Below are 21,963 nucleotides of genomic sequence, written 5' to 3'. Positions count from 1 at the left end.
TGGAGGGGACATATTCGGTAGGTGATCATACTGGCAGTATAGGCCGAACCATATAGCAGATATGTCAGTGGCTAAAGCACTCAAAACAACAGTTCCTGTAGACTTGTAACTAATAGATTTGCTATTATTTACCTGATTTGGGGTAGGTAACATTGAAAATATCATCATCCAAGACTTTAAATTCATTTTCCACATAATTGATACTCTTTTCTGAATGAACTGTATGGGCAAGTCTGACTCCTTTGTACTCAAAATGATCAAATGACATGTTTATCTGTAATGAGATGAAAATACAAATGTTATAAATGAACAAAACCAATGACACAATCTAGAGCTAACTGCTCAGTAATGATTACACTACCTACATAGAGATTAGAGATAACTACTGCTCCCAAAGGTCTCAAAAAGTCAAATCAACTCTCATTTGGTCAGAGTTCATTGGTCAAACAGGGTAAGTGTATGTCTAAGCGAAAACACTCAGTACAACTCTTCAATACAATCACATTTCCTTATCTTTTGTCTCCTAAAAATGCTGCATGAACATCAGATGTGCTTGTTGCTCACAGATATTTTCCTTCATTATATTTGTGGCCCTTTTTCTACAAAGATATGCCACAGCAACGTCACCCAGTGTAAAAGCGGAATAAAGTGACCCTGCCACATCAGTGTCAATTTTGCAAAGAAAAAACACACCTGTAAAAGACAGGGAAAAATATACGAATAGAGCTCTGTAACAATATAAACAACTCTGTGCCAAGGAACACATTGTCCTATTCAGTGAAGCAGAGCAAAGAGCAAAGTCAATGCAGAAATCAATAAGTGATTAGTCAACGTTATGGGGAAGTCAAGGGAGTTTATTTTGTGCATTTCTAGCTCAGGAAGTAACAAGTTAAGGCAAGAGTAGGGCTTGTTCATACTATGTCCATTGAACTTAATTGACCTGCATGGATCAATGCAGGCTCAACGCAAGGGCACATAGAAAACAATTGTTTTGACATCGCAGCACTTGGTTGAGGTGGGTTACGTAGAAATGCAGACAACGAAAGTCCAGCACTATACCTGGGAGCTGAAACAATCAACTCATGGGCTTCTGATGCTAATACAGATCACTCCATCAAAGTGTGCTGTAGATGTTAATGCAAACACTATTCTTCCACATAATGTTTGTATCAGGATTGTTATGACTTCACCACACTTCCTTCCAGGAGAACTGGGCAGAGCTGATATATTACTATATATACTGCTATAGTGATCAATTGCTGACTGATGGCTATTTCAAGTGATCTCCTGCTGTAGCTGCATGAGGGGTCTGGATCTTGTCTCCACTTACCAGGTCTATACACCCCCTGAAGAAAAAAAAGTGTAAAACAAATAAATAATTATGCAGTGTGTTAAATGTTTAGATACACCAATAAGCCATACATTTATGACCACCCACCTTATATTTAGTAGGTCCACCTTTTGCCACCAAAACAGTCTTTTTTGCTGACCAATTGAGGCATAGACGCCACTAGACCACTGAAGGTATGCTGTGGCATCTGGCACCAAGCCATCAGTAGCAGATCCTTTAAAGTGGTAGTAAACGGCTGTTTTTTTTCTGGCAAAGTAAAGGCATAATGTGCTAGTATGCATCGCATACTAGCACATGATGTGAAACTTACCTGAAAACGAAGCCCTTCAGTGCTACACTGTCACCACTGAGAGGGCTTCATTCTTCACCTGGTCTTCCTTCCGGGTTTGCAGACTCCGGCTGTGTGAGCTGCTATAACATCACTCCTGTGCATTGCACGCGGGAGCCGTCGCTTACAGCACAGGACTCTGCAAGAACGGCCTGGGTGGACTTTCCTTCAGAGAGCCGGTGACATCACTGGCTGCATGTACAGTAAATATTTCCTAAACGGTGCACGTTTAGCAGAAATTTACAGTCCCTGTAGGTAAGCCTTATTATAGGCTTACTTATAGGTAAAATTCAGAAATGGGGGTTTACTCGCACTTTAAGTCCTGTAAGTTGCAAGGTAAAGCCCTCACAGATGTTTGATTGTTTTGAGATCTGGAGAATTTGGAGGCCAAGTCAACACCCCAAGCTGGTTGTTTTGTTCCTCAAAACATTCTTGAGGAATGAAAAGGGGGCACAATATGGGCCCACTTGGGTGAGAGTGTGGCCATCCCACCCCTGGTGTATTTAGTTAGTGAAGCTAAATAGGAAGGATACTGCCCCTTTAAGGATAAGGAAAGCAGATTGCTGGCAGGATCCAATAAGAATTCAGGGAAGGTTCTGGAATACTGAAGAGGCTATATAAGGGGGTTATGCATAGGAATTCCCCCTCTTCCGGGAAACCAGCTGAGAAGACAGGAGCCCTGAGAAAATGGAGTCCCTTATTAGGCAGCTCTTAGAGAAAGCAGGCGGTGAAGGAGGAGAGGTGTTGCTTCGCCGCTGCCTGGAGTTCATGAACAGTAATGAGGAGCAGCTGGGCAGTAGTGGAGCAGCTGTTTTAGTCATGGAAAAAAGGAGGGAGCAGCTCAGGAGTCCGAGGCTGAGAGGAGCAGCGCTGGCACAGCATGAAAGAGCCAGGAGAAGAGCGCCACCGGAGCGGAGCCGACAGGATGCGGGAACAGCCGAAGAGAATAGAGAGCTGAGCGCAGCCGAAGCACAGGTCGGAGGTGTCGCAAGCCGCAGCCGCCGTGCTGTGAAGAAGAGGCGGACTTTTTCCCCGTCGCCGGCGTTAGGAAGAGGACAGAGGGACCACAAGAGCCAGCAGGCCAGCGCAGCAGCAAGGGGGCGGATGCCCGCCCAGCGCCATACAGGTCAGCATGAGGTAGCATCTTTCCAGCATGACACTCCTCAGATAGAGGTGTCTCGCGGTGTGCAGGTTGGGCAAGAACTACAAGTCCCAGACCCCATGGTGCTGCTGGAGGAGAGTCAGCAAGCAGTAGTTCAGCCTCCAGCAGCGGGTGAGTTATCACAACTAAACGTTTTATCTGATTTGGTGGGGTCTCTGTCATCTTTAATACAGTCTCTTTCTAGTATGCCTGTCCCTGCTGTTTCTTCTAATGTACCTGCACTACTTCCTGCTACTTCTATTACTGCTCCAGCTGTTGTTTTGAATACACAAGGAATTCAAAGTGCTTCCCTCATTCCTGAGTCATTAACCCCAGCTGCGCCTGTCAGTACACCTGTGCCTGAAACTTGCATGAAAGATGCTATGCCTTGTGAAGTCTCCCCACTAGGTTTCCATTTGAATCTAACGGTTAAGGAAAAAATATGGAAAGGGGCATTTATAGATATACTGTCACTTTTACCTTTACATAAAGAATTTATGGGTAGGAATGACAGAAAGGGAGATGAGGAGGATAGGCGTAGACCTATACCACGATCTTTTTATTATTGGCTTCAGACTTTTTGCATATATGCTGGAGTACTGGCTGAAAAACACCCAGGGATGTGTGGGGGTCTTTTTCAGCATGTGGACCACATTCTTGAGGCATATAAGAATTTTGGTGGGCTGGGGTGCTTCTATTATGATGAATCTTTTAGACAAAAATTGACCATTCACCCTACGCTAAGCTGGGGAATGAAAGATGTAGGACTGTGGCTTAATCTGATATTGCCACAGAAGCAGTTAGCAGTAAAGCCGCCCACAGTTAATGCTCCACATGCAACATTTAGAAAAGGCTGCTGTTTTGCCTTTAATGAAGGTCAATGCCTTTGGAATACATCATGCAAATATAGGCATGAATGCGCTGTGTGTGCGGGAGCGCATCCGGCGGCGAAATGTTTTAAGAAACAAGGGACTGTGGGAACCAGCCAAGCGCAAAAAGATATTTTTTCCAAAAGCCTGCACGCCTGTGAGGCTGGAAAGAATGCGCCCGTGGTTGGGCATTTACCCAGACAGGGAGAAGGCGTGTTTTCTTCTTGAAGGTTTTGCAGAAGGTTTCCCATTACCTGTCTTCTCGGGAGAGGGGTGTAAAGTGGTTGGGAATCTAAAGTCTGTGGAATTATTTCCTCACATAGTGAGAGATAAGTTGTTAAAGGAGTTGGCGGAAGGTAGGATTGAAGGACCATTTGCGGATCCGCCTTTTCAAAATTTTCCGATCTCCCCTTTGGGTGTAGTCCCAAAAAGGGAGCCGAATGAGTTCCGTATTATCCATCATTTATCCTTCCCAAAGGGTAGTTCGTTGAATGATGAGATAGATGGGGATTTGTGCTCGGTCTCCTATGCAACTTTTGAAGATGCATTAAGTAAGATCCGATCATGTGGCGAGGGGGCATTGTTAGCCAAAGCCGATGTGAAGTCGGCTTTCAGGTTACTGCCTATTTCCCCAGCAGCGTTTCATTCGCTAGGTTTTTATTTTGATGGTTTTTTCTTTTTCGACAAGTGTCTCCCTATGGGATGCTCTTTGTCCTGTTCATATTTTGAGGCGTTTGCCACTTTTTTACAGTGGGTGCTTTGTTTACAAAATGGTTCAGATAGTGTAATTCACTATCTGGATAATTTCTTGTTTATAGGTCCACATGATTCTTCGCTATGCCTTGACTTGTTGAATAACTTTATGGCCATGTCTCAGTATTTCGGTGTCCCGCTAGCGGCAGAAAAGACGTGTTTGCCTGCTATGTCATTAGAATTTTTAGGGATTCAAATAGACACTTGTGTCATGGAGTTTCGGGTGCCAGACGCAAAGCTTATTAAGTTGAGGTTGTTGTTGTCTCTGGTAATTAAAAAGAAGAAAATTTGAGTTCTCTTAAGGAGGACCTTTTGGTTTGGGACAAATTTCTTGTCAGCTACAATGGGAGGTCCCTTTTCCAGTCTGAATTTATTCCTGTGCCGGATTTTCATTTTTTTCACCGATGCGGCGGGATCAAAAGGCTTTGGTGCGGTTTGGCAGTCGCATTGGTGCTGCGCACCATGGCCAGAATCATGGGTCCAGAGTCAGGCTACAAAAAATGTAGTTTTGTTGGAGTTATTCCCTATCTTGGTGGCGTTAGTTATCTGGGGGCCACAGTTTGCGAATAGAAGAATTATGGTGGAAACGGATAACAAGGGTGTGTTGTACGCTGTAAATTGCTTGTCGTCTAGCTTATTTTGGGTCATCAAGGTGTTAAGACAGATCGTTTTGTTATGTTTGCAATTTAACATTTGGCTTAAGGCCAAATATACACCGGGGATTTTGAATAATATTGCTGACTCGTTATCTCGGTTTCAGATGGACCGTTTTGGGCGGTTGTTACCAGAGGCGGACGAGTTTGGCATTCCATGCCCGGAACATCTGTGGGCAGTGATCTAACGGTGGCGGATGCAATTAAAGGTTCTGTCGCTCCAAAAACATGGTATAGTTACATGGCAGCCTGGAGAAGTTGGGTGTCATTTTCCGAGAGTAAAGGTTTTAGTTATAATACCCCTTCTGAGACCACAATTTTGGCTTTCTTAGCATCTTTAATGCAGCAGCAGTTTTCCAGTCATTATGTTATGAAAACTCTTGCTGGCATTTCCTTTTTCTTTAAGTTACGGGGGTTGCTGCCTTGTTATGGTTATTTCTCAGTTAAACAGGCTCTAAAGGGATATAAGAGAAGATCGTTAATCCCTGATAGTAGAAGACCGATATCGGTGGCGTTACTTGGGGGTCTGTGTGAAGCAACTAAGCGAGTGTGCTTCTCAGAGTACGAAGCCTTGCTTTTGAATACAGCCTTTTCTTTTGCATTTTTCGGTGCTTTTCGTATTTCGGAACTGGTTCCTGCAAATAAGAAGGTATTGTTGGGCATTTTGTATGAACAGGTGGTAATTGACCAATTTGGAGTGCATATTTGGTTGCAGCGTTCAAAAATTGATCAGGCCGGCAGAGGCTGTTTGGTCAATCTACAGGCTCAAGAAAGTTAGTTTGCCCAGTGGCTTTAGTTCAGCGATTCCTGGGAGTTAGGCCTCCAGTTGGGGGGCTATTCTTTCTTCATGCCAATTCAGAGCCCCTTACTAAATATCAATTTGATTCAGTACTCCGAAAATGTTTAAATCATCTGGGTTTACAGAATTTTAGATTCTCCTCTCACTCCTTTAGGATAGGCGCAGCATCAGAGGCAGCCCGTAAGGGGTTATCAGAAACGGCCATTAAGGAGATGGGGAGGTGGAAGTCGAAATGTTTTAAATTATATGTTAGACCTAACCTGTTCATTTAATCCCTAGGTATGCAGCACACGGTATGGATCATAGGACACTCATTTATATACTGGGCACGTAAGAGAGCAGAGCACCGCTGTTACTCAGCTAATTTGTCCTTACAGCCTGAGCAGTTTAAGTTATTTTGGAAAGGAATAAGAGGCCTGCAGTGGTATCAATTATTTTTTCATTTATCCAGATTGTACCAAGTTTGCCCCCCTCCTTCTATTTTGTTAATACACTTGGGTGGAAATGATTTAAGGAATGTTAGAACACTGGACTTGCTGGCCATGATCAAGTGAGACCTCCATCGTTTTCATTTGTCTTCTGAGGGTACTACTATAATATTTTCGGAAGTTGTTCCTCGTCTCTCCTGGTTGTCCTCTGATCAGAGGAAGGCTATGGAGAAGATGAGGAAGAGGCTAAATAGGGCAATGGAGAAGTTCATGCCCTCGATTGGAGGCTTGTCTTATCGACACATAGATCTTGAAGGTGGCATTCCGGACTTGTACAGGCAGGATGGTGTTCACCTTTCGGATGTGGGTCTCGATATTTTTAATACAGGCTTGCAGTGTGGCATTGAGATGGCCGCGGCGGTTGGGGTGGGCTGGACTTGATACTCAAGTCCGGCTGGTGGGGACTGGTTATTGATATTATATTGTGGATGGCTGCTCGAGTTCTGATAACTGAGCAGATAATAATAAAATAATATTGGTTGATCAATGATGTTATTGTTTGTTAATAAAAGAGTAATAAATATTTATGTGTTTAAACCAATAAAGGTGCCGCGGCCATATTTTTGCCATAATTCAATGTTTGGTGTTGTTTATTATGATGGTTTAATGGCTTTAGATTGTAAATGGGTGGTGTGGCCTACAGTCTCATGAAAAGGGGGCACAATATGGGCCCACTTGGGTGAGAGTGTGGTCATCCCACCCCTGATGTATTTAGTTAGTGAAGCTAAATAGGAAGGATACTGCCCCTTTAAGGATAAGGAAAGCAGATTGCTGGCAGGATCCAATAAGAATTCAGGGAAGGTTCTGGAATACTGAAGAGGCTATATAAGGGGGTTATGCATAGGAATTCCCCCTCTTCCGGGAAACCAGCTGAGAAGACAGGAGCCCCCTCCCGCCCGCCCTTGTCGCGAGCACTTTTATGTGGTAGGGTCACCCTGGAGGTCAGGGGGGACTGGTTATTGATATTATATTGTGGATGGCTGCTCGAGTTCTGATAACTGAGCAGATAATAATAAAATAATATTGGTTGATCAATGATGTTATTGTTTGTTAATAAAAGAGTAATAAATATTTATGTGTTTAAACCAATAAAGGTGCCGCGGCCATATTTTTGCCATAATTCAATGTTTGGTGTTGTTTATTATGATGGTTTAATGGGTTTAGATTGTAGTTGGGTGGTGTGGCCTACAGTCTCATCGACAGTGCAACAATATCGTTGGATGATCTGGATGACATTTGCTGCCACAGCAAAAGCATCAAATGCTCACGTTAAGGAACACAATGTCAGTCTAATTCTTAGCGATCCCAAGCCTATGAAGAATTCACTCTGCGCTGTTGTGCTAATTTTTACCCATGCCAACCTGATGTAATTCCTTGTTAATATTACCATAACAATTTACAAAAAACATTTATTTTCCCTGTGTGTGTTGTAAAGTAGCATTAGCATCGTAAGGGGAATAAAGCACTACAGTACTAAAGTAAAATGCATTTCATTGTGCTATGTTACATAAAAGCCCCACTAATGTGATATCATTTAAATGTGCAGACTTTGTTGATTACATTTTGAGGTAAGTCTATGGGGGTGCGTAATTTACATGAACATTTTGTTCTGAAAAGTTACAGGAAGCTGCATTTTGTTTTCAAATTTTTATCTATTTATTGCCTGTAAAAGGAAAGAAGGAGAATTATATCCAAATTTGCTACCAAAAAACTACGTATAATACATTAGCGTAGGTTATAGGTTTCTTGGTTGATAATCTATGTGATGAACATTTAGTTTGCCTGCTTGGTAATGATACCAAGACAAGGCATGGCATGTGAACATATAGTATATACTGGATGCATCATGATTATCTAAAAGATACTAGATATGCATGAAAAGAACTAGGAACTAGATTGAATAGAAGGATTCAGCTGCTTTCTTTAGTAGACTTTTAGCAACCTCATGTTTTTCTGTCACACAGGATACTATTACAGCATTCTGGAATAGATTTATCAGGGCTTTTTTTCAGGGGGGACTTGGTGGAACTCAGTTCCACCACCTCTGGCTCAGATCCTTTGGTGCCTGCTCACCACAATCACTTGTAAACACAGAAGTCTGGTTTCTGTGTTTACAAGTGACACCCCTGCACTCTGTAACTGCTCTGTAACCCCCATGAACTCTGCACTCTGTATTTTAAGCAATCCTGATATTTAATGCCCCTTTAAGACCCTTCTACTGTTTGTGAAATATGACCACAACCACTATTTGATGTGATTTGCAGGGTCTGTGTGTGGGGGGGTTGGGGTTTTGGGGGGTCGTGGTTGAGTTCCAGCACCTATTGTTTGAGAAAAAAAGCCCTGAGATTTATAGAGAAGTAAATAGCACAAGCTGTAAGAAAGTCCAGAACATTTGGCAAAACAAGACATTTTATTGCTCCATGCTGCATGATAAATTAGAAGTACATGCTGTAAAGGGAGTTGGAGTGTTGGAGGAGGAACAAAAAAGTTTTGGATCTAGAAAATGTATTATCAGCATAAAAATTGCGCAAAAATACAAGATTTCCCATCCAAACACAGGGAAACACAAAGACATGGGTTTTCACTATTCACAAATTACCAAAAAGTCTGCTCTCCAGCAGATAAGAAACAACAGATAAGATCAGGCGCCTGCTTAGAAACCTGTGGTGGGGAGTTGATAACTGTCCTGAGAGTCTTAGCTGCTAGGAATGACTCCTGGGAGGGGTGTGAAGGCTGCAACAATGTATTCAGGGGCGTAACTACCACCATACCGACTCATGCGGGCGCTATGGGGCCCGCAGCCGAGTGGGGCCCAGTGAGGATAAGAGCACCTCCGGCACAGTCTCCCAGCCAGGGGAAGAGAGAGGAAAGGAAGAGGCAAGCTGTCCGTATCAGCAGAGAGCTGAATTGCCCGATGTAAGAGCTTTCATTAGAACTTCCAGTGTTCCCGGGGCTCACATCACATAGCTCCACCTTTTGGCCCGGTGCCTTTGATAGACAGAACGCCGATCCAATGCGGGACATGTGACGTCATCAAAGGCGTCGGGCCAAGAGGTGGGGCTATGTGACGATGAGCCCCGGGAACACAGGAAATTCAAATGAAAGCTATTACAGCGGGCAATCCTGCTCTCTGCTGATCCGGGTGGCTTGCCTCTTCCTCTGCATAGGTGGGGCTGTATGGGGCACAGGCAGACCAGGCTGTATTGGGCACAGGTCACGCTGTATGGGGCACAGGTCACGCTATATTGGCACAGGTCACGCTGTATTGGGCACAGGTCACTCTGCATTGGGCACAGGTCACGCTGTATATGGCACAGGTCACGCTGCATTGACACTAGGGCAGCTGGGGGGGCTGTTTGCAGGGGGGCCCCATACAACATTTTGATATGGGGCCCTGCTATTTCTAGTTATGCCCCTGAATGTATTCCATAAAGCGCTTTGATTCTGGTGTGTTGCTCCATGACAGTGGAGGAGAGTGGACTCAGTCTTACAATATAAAGAGCCTCTATAGCAGTGGTTCTCAACCCTTCTAGTGCCATGACCCCTTGATAAAATTTCCCAAGTTGTGGGGACCCCTAACAGTAAAATTATTTTCATTGGTCATTTCATTGCTGTAATTTTGCGACTGTTATGAATCGAAATATAAATATCTGATATGCAGGATGTATTTTCATTCCTACAAATGTAACATCTTAAAGCGTAGTGATTAATCACAAAAACAATCTGTAATATATAGCGCAAAATATTTATTTAACATATAAGTTACAAATGAGTAAAATGCCCCACCGAGAGACAGGGTAAGTGCCGGGCAGACTGCGGGCGGGTGGCAGGGCACAGTGGGAGCATTGTTATGGCACGGGGGCAGCATTTGATGGTACAGGGGGAGCATTTGATATGGCACAGTGGCTGCGTTTGATGGGCACAGTGACTGCGTTTGATGGGCACAGTGGTGACAATTGATGGGCACAGTGGCTGCATTTGATGGCACAGTGGCGGAAATTGATGGGCACAATGGGTGCATTTGATGGCACAGTGGCGACAATTGATGGGCACAGCGGCGGCGTTTGATGGCACAGTGGCTGTGTTTGATGGCACAGTGGCTGCGTTTGATGGCACAGTGGCAGCGTTTGATGGCACAGTGGCTGCGTTTGATGGCACAGTGGCGGCAATTGATGGGCACAGTGGCGGCAATTGATGGGCACAGTGGCTGCGTTTGATGGCACAGTGGCGGCGTTTGATGGCACAGTGGTGGCGATTGATGTACAAAAATGCTTTTATTAATTAGTATCTCTGACTTACCAAATCACTGGTGTTCCACCAGAATCAGCAAGCCGTCTGTGTTAACCGGAAAAGACGTTTCATCTTGGTAGACTCGTCCTCAGCAAGCGGACTTCGATGGGTGTAAAAAGATGTCCGCTTGCCGACTTCTAAATGTAGCCTCACTGTGGACGAGAGTACCAAGATGGCGCTGACGGAACGTCACTTTCGTGCGGTCTCCCCTCTCCCGGAAGTGACATCTCGCTGACCGAGACGGACAGACTCCGCCGTAACACAGTATCTTCGGGTCCGTCTCGGCCAGCATTCGGGACCCCCTGGCAAATCGGCAATCGACCCCCCCAGGGGGTCGCGACCCCCAGGTTGAGAACTGCTGCTCTAAAGATTCCTTGATTAAAAGGTAGTTTATTGACAAAAATGTAAATATAAACTTACATGAGACCTGCCGGCTGACATCCCAAATAGCCAATGGTCTATTCACAGGTCTAAAATGTCAATGGGGCCATGCTCGGACATCTCAAGTCTCCCGCGACTTGCGGGATACTCCCGCATTTGACGGCGGGCTCACGGACACCCGTGAGTGCGGCACGATCTCCAGGCTGAGCCTGCATTGCCACTCAGCCTGGTGTAATCACAAACCGTGGGTGTTTCCTTCTGTGTCATGCAGCTGCAGTCTTAACTGTTCGGCGGCCATCCACTGTAACAAAGCCCCGCCTCCTCATCCATGATAAACGGTCAACTGAACACTGATACAATGCTGGGAAATTGAATCAGTGTCCCGTCTATCATAAATGAGGAGGCGGTGCTTTGTGACTGGGCATGTGAATGAAAAAGCCATCAGTGTTGTGGGTATTGGTGATTGATAACCCCAACAGCAGAGTGGATTGATGACAGGGAGCCTCTGATCCGTGCTGAGGATGGTAAGTGCCCCACCAGCAGCTCCACGAATCTCCTTGCTGTGGCACTGTTCGGTCGCGGCGTCTAGCAATGACATCACTCGCGTGTGTCGCCGGACACAGCAAAAACCAATGGGGTAAGAGGAGAGAAGGCACAGGGAGGCAGATCATGTACGTAATCCCGTCAACAGGACGACATGTTTCGCGTACAGCGCTTTGTCAAGTCATGTGATGGGACAGACCAATGGGGCATAAAATACCAGAAGACCAGAAGTTGACAGGGGAATGGGACATGTGCTAGGCTGTGGATACACCTTTTACCCTTCCCTCCGGGATTACACTATTATGTTGCTAATGCTCTATATGATAAAATCATATTAAAAACAAAAACAATGCTTATCGTTTACAGATTATTTTGATTATACTCAATAAAGCTGTGTTCCAGCCGCAAAAAAAGTTGTTTTAAAAGTCAGCAGCTACAAACACTGTAGCTGCTGACTTTTATAAAGAACACTTACTGTACATGTCCAGGGAGCACACAATGTCGGCCCCCTGAGGCCGATCCGTCCATCGGCTCGGGTGCAGGCGCCACCATTGTAAATATGGGAGAACGGCAGTTGAGCAACGCTTTCTGAATGGCCCGTTGTCTTCTGGGACACACAGGTCCCAGAAGACAGTGAGGTGAAGGAGGAAATGACACCGTGGACCGCGGCCGAGGTAGGACGGAAGTATACTCAGTACTTTGCATAAGGTAAGTAAAAATAAAAAAAATCATTATCCAAAAACGAGTAGTGGAGGGGTGGTCATTCCTTTAAGAACAAGTTAATAAAAATAGTAATATAGGGTGGAAATCCGCTTTAATGTACAAAATTTGTAAAACAAAAAAAAAATTGAGAAAAGAAAAAGAAAATCACAGTGTACAAAATTGAGTTGATAATTGTGATATAAAAAAATAATTGATGCGATGTTGCAAAAATAAGAATGAACATAAATTGATACTACATGATTTGACAATAACTGATAATCTTTTGTTATATATGCATGTATATGTGTGTATACATTCATATATAAGGGATGGATTTAATAATTTTAATATACTTATAATAAAATATCCATAAGTTAGTATTACAATGTTCTAAATGAACTGTAAAATCTATATATCTATATTGACTAAAAATTCTAAATATTTGGTGTGAATCCCAAAAATGGCTAAGTCATCTTGTTAACTAAATGATATTTGAGTTAGATGATTTTAGATTTATTATAGGATATGTTATAAAATTAGTTAATACTACTGGTAGATTAGTGCGTTCCGGTAACCGAGAACCAAACACGTGTCGAAATATAAATATCTGATATGCAGGATGTATTTTCATTCCTACAAATGTAACATCTTAAAGCGTAGTGATTAATCACAAAAACAATCTGTAATATATAGTGCAAAATATTTATTTAACATATAAGTTACAAATTATCTGTGTGCGTTGTGGTGGACTAATCACAAACACATGTATGTTTATATTGTTGATAATTCCTAATTAATGAAACAGTTACTAAATACCAATAACATAATCTGGGAACGACAGATGTAAGGGAAAGGATAATGGGGGGGGGGGGAATATGGCTTATTATAAAGGAGCAATTTGTTTATTCCTGTATTAAGCTATTGGTCGCCAGTTCCTCATTTAACCCATAAGGGGACAAGGTAATTAATTTAAAAATTCAATAAATCCAAAAAGCTTCCCTGTTGAAAAGCAGGGCAAACTTCTCATTGGTTGTTAAAGTTCTGTCTGAGATATACTCAATTGCCATCACCTCGAGGCATTTAATATCCTTATTGTGGTGTAACAAAAATGTCGGGGGACGCTATGTTTTTCGCGTCAACGCTTGATGAACCTTCTTTGCTTGCCCACCTGCTTTCGTAGTGTGCGTATGGTGCGTCCAACATACAGTAAACCACATGGACATCGAAGTACGTATATAAAGAATTCAGATGAACACGTAATGAACTGCCTGATGGTAAAAACCTGCCCTTCTTTGTCTTTGTTTTCCATGAGAAATGAACTGACAAGTCAGACATCCTCTCTTACCACATTGAAAAATGCCTGTGCGATTGTCGAAACATGAGCGAATGTCTGAAGTGTGTGTCCTACATGTTTTCAGCTAACTCGGAGCAATCGAGTTTTTAAGATATCTGGCTCTTCTAAAAGTGACTTGTGGGGCCTCTGGTATTAAATTAGTTAACTGGGGATCTAGTGTTAAGAGACTCCAGTGTTTCCTAATAATCTGTGTTATTTTGTTTGTGTTGGTCATTATAAACAGTAACAAATCTGATTGTATTAATTTCGTTATTGTTGCAAGTTTTGCTAGAAGTGGAGGGGGGGGGGGTTAATGGTGTGTTTTTGAAAGGCTTCATCTAATAGGGGTTTTGGGAAGCCTTTTTCTAAGAATTTGTTTACAAGTGTCTGACCATGTCTGTAGTCCTCATCTTTAGTACAATTCTGACATAGCCTTTGGAATTGACCTCCTATGAAGTTCTTGCGCCAGGAGTTGATGGCAACTTGTGAAGTGTAAATAAGAGTTGCCACTAGTTGGTTTACAATGGTTCTGGGGGGCATGACCGGATGGAGGGAGGAGTGAGTGAGTGAGAGTGTATGGTGTTTCTCCTCCACTCTATATCTCCACACTGAACTGAACCGCTTGGAGAGCTTGCCATACCTGGCGACTTGGAGACTGCTGAGGGGTTTGTCTGGAGGGCTGCCCGTCTCCTCCCTGGTGCCCTGTGGGGATTCTCTTGCTGTGCAGTGTGCGGATCCAGAGCCGTTTTGCTGTCTCTCCCAGGCTGGATGGTGAGCTGAAGCCGTCCCAGAGTTGTAGCAGTGCTGTGAGCGAAGCTGTCCGTGATCCCGCCCGTGCTCTCGCGAGATCGTGCGGGACTCACTGACACGTTACTGGACTGTTTGGCTGATACGGCGAGAGAGGTGATAGTGGTGTGCGAGGTGAGAGCGATGCGGGGGAAGCGGGGAGACCCTCTCGGAGATTCATACCCCCCTCTCTGCAACAATAGTCCCCAATAATCCTTGGCCAATTTAACAACTGAAGCTTTAACATGTGTAAAAAATGAGCAACTGATGAGCAGCCACCCCAGGATGGGACGCAAATGACACGCTCCGCAAAGGAGAAGGAAAAAGGGAATCAGGGGGCAGCAGCAGTCGCAGCAACTAAATTGGAACGTTTTGCCCATACTGCTTCCCTGTTGCCCACTAAGGGGGGTCACCAGCAGGCAGCGGCACAAGATAAAACCCAGGCGGGGTCTGCATCAGATAGAAGGAGTCAAGGACATGGCCAGGTATCCTTTAAACCCTACCACCCCATCCAGCAACAAAAGCGTGAGTACTAAGGGGACAGGGGGAGGAAAAACAGGAACTGTATCAACAAAACCCACGGCGGCTGGGGCGGCCACTATGGCCGGTCTTATTTTAGAGGATGAGGAGCCGACATTGAGGGATGTTCTCTTTGCCGTTAATGCCTGCAATGACTCAATTGTCAGCCTCGATAGTCAGCTAAAAAGTATTAAGGAAGAATTACTCTCAATGAGCCAGGTATTGTGCAAGACCGTAGAAAGGACTACTGCCTTAGAAGAGAAACTAAGCACAGTCGAGGACAATTTATACCCACTAAAGCAAGAAATCAAGGGGCTACAGGAACAAATGGCCGCACAGGCTGCTAAACTCGATGAAATGGAAAACAGAAACCGTAGAAACAACGTGAGAATGATAGGCTTACCAGAGAGGAGCGAGGGTCCCAATCCTATAGCTTTCCTTGAGGGGTGGTTTAGGGAAATTTTTGGGGCAGCCACTTTTACATCAATATTCGCGATTGAAAGAGCCCACCGAGTTCATTCTAGGGCCCATCAGTCGGGCGAATATATCAGGCCACTGCTCCTGAAACTTGTTAATTATAATGACAAGGTGATCCTACTACAAAAGGCCAGAGGAATGGGGGTCATTATGTACGTAGGCTAGGGTCTCGTTGTACCCAGACTTTTCACCGGATCTCCAGAAGCACAGGGCGAAAATTATACCAATCAAGCAAACTTTGCAGAAATATAAGCTTGCATATGCTTTGCTGTATCCAGCCCATTTGCAGGTGACAGCATTGGGCGGAACTTTGTTCTTTGGCTTACCGCCTGAAGTGGAGTAGTGGTTGAAAGAAAAAAGAAGGACCTGTAAAAGATGTTGAGCATGGACCTATTCTGAACCTTTTCAGGTTCGTTGGCCCTTCTCTCTCCCTCCCCCTCTCCTCTTTATTTTTCTTTCTAGGGTTTTGATTGCACTATTATGGAAACAACACTGAAATATCACTGTTATATCACGGAAATAGGCTTGATTGTTTAGATTGGAGGTAGTGGAGGAGGAGAGGCACTTTTTTTTTGGGTGTATGTTTGTAAGTAGGGGAGTAAGAGAGTGCATGGGGCTCCCATGGTTATATTTTATATTAAAGTCACCAGTTTGGAATATGAAAGGGGTAAGATGGGAGAGGAATGGCAAGGTCACAGGTGAAGCCCTTAGGGTTGGCCCAGATGGGTATGGGTGGGTTGGGGGGGAGGGTGGTCGTGGGTGGTGGGGATGGGAGTAGGGTGAGGGTTAAGAAGCACACACCACTAACATTAGTATTTTGGAAGGCACAAATTGAGAGAGGGGAAGGATATGGCGAGACGGAGAAATACATAGATTGGAGAATTCACTTGAGATCGAGAGATGTGTGATTGTTAGGTTTACCATTTTTTTATTTAATTTTGTGTTGGTTTTTAGTTTTGATTTATTTTTTGTTATCTCACCATGCAAGAAAGGAGAGTTAGTATAACCTCATGGAATGTCCGGGGCCTAGGGGATCCAATTAAGAGAGCTACGGTCCTAAGCCCAATACCATTCGGTCTATTCCTCCTATTCAAGGGGGGTAATTATTTTGGCTGGGAGAGGAGTGGCGTTCTCCTGCAGGGAGAGTTGTATTGACGAACAGGGCCGATATATTTTTCTACTCTGCTCGATTGAAAACAAATTATTTAAAATAATAAATAAATATTTATACCCCCCCCCCATTCAAGCTAGAGGTTCTACATAAATTATTAGAGTTCGTGCTGGATAAAGCAGGTACCCCGATAATAGCGGTGGGTGACTTCAGTGAAGTGCTCGAAAAGAGCCTAGATAGATTCCCGTCGAGTCACAGGTCCAATACAGCAGGCGAGAGTCGGCTATCCCGATTCCTAGAGGAAATGGGCTTGAGTGATATATGGCGAATGCGCTATCCGCAAGAAAGGCAGTATTCATACTTTTCAAGCTCCTATCTCACTCTCTCTAGGACCTACATGGCCTCGGGTAATTGGGAGGCAATATCAACAATATGTAATATAGAGTATGGTCCAAGAGGAGTCTCAGATCACTCCCCGCTTGTGCTGACAATAAGTGCTGCGGGCAAGACCCATTCTAGAGAATAGAAAATAAGCACGGGCTGGAATTGATTGGCAATTCTGGAGAAGTGGTGTCTAGACTAAATTAATTTGTACAAATCAATGCAGGTACGGCACTGCCGGATGTGGTTTGGGACTCCTTGAAGGCCTATCTCAGAGGCCTCCTGAAGTGGCAAGAACTAAGGGGAACTCTAGAGAGTGGGAAGGGAATATTAGAAAAGAGGCTATACAGGCAGAGAAGCAATATGTTGAAGATCCAACCCCACACAGGCAGAGGAAATGGCTAGCTAAGCAACAAGTCTATAAAATGGCTATTACCAGGAGGATGGAGAATAGACTAATATTTCAGAGGCAGTGTCATTTTGGAGAGGGGGAAAGGGTTGGTCGTATGCTGTCCCTCTTGATTAAATCGAATACTCCCCCCTCTACTGTTTCGGCGATCAGGACACCAAGCAGAGACATCACTACCGATGCGATAGAGATAATGCAGGTATTCAGCGACTATTACAAGTCTTTGTATAAATCTAACAGGGCAGTAGGGGGTGAAATAATGGATGATTTTCTCCAGGGAATGTCAATCCCGTCCTTGTCAGAGCAGGACAGAATAGATATGGAGGCACCAGTGACCTTAGAAGAGATAAAACGGGCAGTGGCTGGGATGCTAAGCCAAAAATCACCAGGCCCGGACAGGCTCCCAGTAGAAATATATAAAAGACATGGTGAGGCACTACTCCCAGAACTGCTGAAAACATTGGGATGGGCGTTAACCAATGGGAGGCTCCATACCTCAGTGTCGGAAACCACTATTATCGTAATACACAAGGAGGGGAAAGACCAACTGGATGTCTTCTCCTATCACCCAATCTCATTACTATGCACTGACGTAAAAATCTTGGCTAAAGTTTTAGCAACCTGCTTAAATAGATGTATTCAAGGATTGATACATCCGGATCAGTCAGATTTTATCCCCAATAGATCAACTAGCATTAACATTAGAAGAGTCTTCTTAAACATGCAGATTCCTACTGATAACTTAGGCTCTAAGGCCATCTTGGCTTTGGATGCTGCCAAGGCTTTCGATAGCCTAGAATGGGACTATCTATGGAAGGTGCTAGTGCGATTTGGGTTTGGCCCCTCTTTTATTAGTTGGGTGAGGCTACTTTATAGCAAACCAAGAGCAAAAATTAAAATTAACAACGAATATTCAGAAGTGTTCCAGCTGGAGAGAGGGACGAGACAAGGTTGCCCCCTGTCTCCCCTATTGTTTGCCCTTGCAATGGAACCCCTAGCAATTATGACTAGATCAAGGCTAGACATACAGGGGTTTCGACGCCAGTCAGAAGAGGACAGGATAGCGCTGTTCGCAGATGACGTCCTGTTTTTCCTTAGGGATGTTGAAACCTCGTTAAATTCAGTTATACAAATGGTTGGTGAGTTTTGGCGACTTTCCAGTCTGGTCATCAATTGAGATAAGACGGCTCTGTTACCAATTGATCCACTTGGCAATCAGATACTACCGGGAACTTCCCACCTGAAAGTAGTGGCCAAGTTGAAATATCTAGGTGTTTGGATTATCATTGACATAAATCAGTATGTAAACAATAACTTAGCCCCATTGCTATTGAAATTAAAACAAAGGGGAGACTTTTGGTGCCGATTTCCCCTATCTGTTGCAGGGCGTTGTAATTTAATAAAGATGATATGGCTACCACAAATATTGTATCTGCTTCACAATTCTCCGACCTGGATAGGTCAGAAGTGGTTTTAGAAAATAGAATCCCTCTTTAGGGAATTAATTTGGAAAAAGGGCCAATCTAGGATTAGCTTGCATACTTTGCAATTACCGATTAGAGAAGGTGGTATGGCGATTCCGCACCTGAGATTATATTTTTTTTCATCCCAGCTGCAACACCTAGTGGGCTGTGGAACCCTAGGTGGTGGGAACTCTAATAATAGAATGATGATAATGGGGGTCCCACACAATACACTAGTGGAGGCACTAGAGGCAGATTCTTTTATTTACAGATGCCCGACGATAAAATTAGTTAGTAAAGTGTGGCAGGTAATGAAGGCACTAATGGGGTACAATGGGGTAACAGAATATACCCCTTTATGGCATAACAAAAACCTGGCTGAAATAAGGGGTATAGAGAGACCCAGGGAAATGGAAAAGCAGGGTATTAGCCGTTTAATTCAGCTATATGAGGGTAACCTCATGAAGTCTTTTTTAGATCTAAGAAGGGAATTCAACATATCAAATAAGGCGTTCTATAAATACCTGCAGATAAGGCAGGCCATTCAAGTACAGTTCAGGTCTCAAACTATGGAGTGGACCCGGATCCCCATACTCCTGAAAATTATTAATTCAGCCTCAACTAAAGGTTTAATTTCCAAGTTGTATGCTAGTCTGGGGGATAGAATTATAAGCGGAGTGGGACCTCTTAAGAGTAGACAGGGGTGGGAGAGAGACGTAGGGACAATAACTATGGTACAATGGGATAAGATTTTAGAACAAGGAGCCCTGGTCTCGATTTCCCCTTCGCATAAACTCTATCACCTGTTTCTAATTCACAGAGTTTACTATACCCCCAAAAAATGTTTAAACTTGGTTGGAAACAAAATGAGTGTCCCAGGTGTAAGGCGACAGGAGACCTTATCCATATGGTGTGGAAGTGTCCAAAGCTTTTTAGATATTGGGTTGAGAAAATAGCTAGGATAAATAAAATCCTTAGGAGCTCATTAGAACCTGAGGCCAAGACATGCCTATTAGGGAGCTTGGAGGAAAATAGAGTCTTGCCCGGTACCATCGTAGCAGTGTTGAGATGTCTGTTCCAAGCGAGAAAATTAATTGCACAGAAATGGCAGGCTCAGACCCCCCCGACTGTGGAGAATTGGATTGAAACCATTAATTCAATGGTTTGGAGCGATAGAGTGATGTATATTAGACAAGACAATCTCAGAACGTTTGAGAAAATGTGGAGACCTTGGCTGGAGGACATAGGGTGTCCCATATGAGGGGATGGGGGTGAGCTGTGGGGAATTTTCTCCTGCTCACCACCATGACCCCGTCTCCCCCTTTTTTTTTCTTTCTGTGGTTTCTTTCCTATACCTTTTGTTTGCCCATGGAGAAAATTTACTCTTTCTCTTTGGCTATATAGTCAGACAATAGATATGAAGTCATGTATGAATTATGATTGAGTGATGTGTGGTAGGGGGGTGGGATTAGGTTGGGTAGGAGGGAGGGAGAGGGAATATAGAATAATAATTGTGTTCTTGTATTACACAATATTATTAGGGATGGACAGAACACCCCCCTGTTCGGTTCGCATCCAGAACATGCAAACAGGCAAAAAATTTGTTCAAACACGCGAACACCGTTAAAGTCTATGGGACACGAACATGAAAAATCAAAAGTGCTAATTTTAAAAGTTAATATGCAAGTTATTGTCATAAAAAGTGTTTGGGGACCCAGGTCCTGCCCCAGGGGACATGTATCAATACAAAAAAAAGTTTTAAAAACGGCCATTTTTTCAGGAGCAGTGATTTTAATAATGCTTAAAGTGAAACAATGAAAGTGAAATATTCCTTTAAATTTCATACCTGGGGGGTGTCTATAGTATGCCTGTAAAGTAGCGCATGTTTCCCGTGTTTATAACAGTATGAGAGCAAAATGACATTTCTAAAGGAAAAAAAGTCATTTAAAAGTACTAGCGCTAGTGCCGGGTATTAATGAATTGTCGGTCCCGACAATACACATAAAAGTCATTGAAAGTCATTGAAAAAAAAAAATGCGTGGGGGTCCCCCAAAATTCCATTACCAGGCCCTTCAGGTCTGGTATGGATAGTAAATAAACACTGTGCACATAAAAGTAATGTCCCAATGGTGACGTGTTGTTATGAAAAAAGAAACAGTCCACAGTAGGTATATGTGATCCGTGTGGCAGTTGGTTCAACTTTTCAATGGTCAGTTCAGGTGTCATCAAGATAAACGGAAAGATGGAATACGCTTACCGGACAAGTTGGATTCTATTGCCAGGAGCATAGAATCAGTAGGGCTTTATGCCACCAAGGGCAAAGGTGTGGAGTGATGGAGGCAAGGGTAGAGCCTCTTCTGGGCCTGGGTGTCCCTTTTGGTCCGCTGGAACAGGATCCGAATAGTTCCCAAAAGAACGAGTAGTTTCCGAGGGTATGCGTATAGCTGTATCTTCTGAGCTTGCGATTTTAGAAGTCGCCTCTACCATCAGATTTAAACACCAAGGCCCCACGGTCAACCACCACCCCAAGGGGGGGAAGCTTGAACAGCAGCTGTGCGACTTACGATGGCTTACACTTAGGAAGAACCCCCACACCTGGTAAGGGGCATGTGGATCAGCAGCACCCGCGATCTGAGTTTCAGGAGCCTCTTATGGAAGTAGTGTTTCCTGATAGAGCTTTGAGTATCAAATGCAGATATTGCATACTGCATTTGATACGCAAAGCTCTATCAGGAAACACTACTTCCATAAGAGGCTCCTGAAACTCAGATCGCGGGTGCTGCTGATCCACATGCCCCTTACCAGGTGTGGGGGTTCTTCCTAAGTGTAAGCCATTGTAAGTCGCACAGCTGCTGTTCAAGCTCCCCCCCCCTTGGTGTGGTGGTTGACCGTGGGGCCTTGGTGTTTAAATCTGATGGTAGAGGCGACTTCTAAAATCGCAAGCTCAGAAGATACAGCTATACGCATACCCTTGGAAACTACTCGTTCATTTGGGAACTATTCGGATCCTGTTCCAGTGGACCAAAAGGGACACCCAGGCCCAGCAGAGGCTCTACCCTTGCCTCCATCACTCCACACCTTTGCCCTTGGTGGCATAAAGCCCTACTGATTCTATGCTCCTGGCAGTAGAATCCAACTTGTCCGGTAAGCGTATTCCATCTTTCCATTTATCTTGATGACACCTGA

At 44.0% G+C, this 21,963-nt stretch overlaps 1 protein-coding gene across 2 annotated transcripts in view; it reads right to left on the bottom strand.

Moving 5' to 3' along the window:
- The window catches only part of LOC141110919 (sulfotransferase 2B1-like), a 142,870-nt gene that overhangs the window by 101,077 nt on the left and 19,830 nt on the right, over positions 1–21,963 (bottom strand). Inside the window, exons 1-2 of one of the 2 annotated variants that reach the window (XM_073602712.1) lie at positions 366–690; positions 133–274 (exon numbers count right to left, since the gene is read on the bottom strand). In XM_073602712.1, coding sequence (XP_073458813.1) covers positions 133–268 — 136 coding nt within the window. In that variant the 5' untranslated portion in view covers positions 269–274; positions 366–690. Of the gene's footprint in view, positions 1–132; positions 275–365; positions 691–21,963 lie in introns of those variants that run through there. The other variant, XM_073602711.1, reaches the window with a different exon arrangement.

This window comes from Aquarana catesbeiana, linkage group LG10 (assembly GCF_042186555.1).
Source record: "Aquarana catesbeiana isolate 2022-GZ linkage group LG10, ASM4218655v1, whole genome shotgun sequence".
NCBI classification, from domain to species: domain Eukaryota; kingdom Metazoa; phylum Chordata; class Amphibia; order Anura; family Ranidae; genus Aquarana; species Aquarana catesbeiana.
This window is presented reverse-complemented; position numbering and strand designations above follow the sequence as displayed.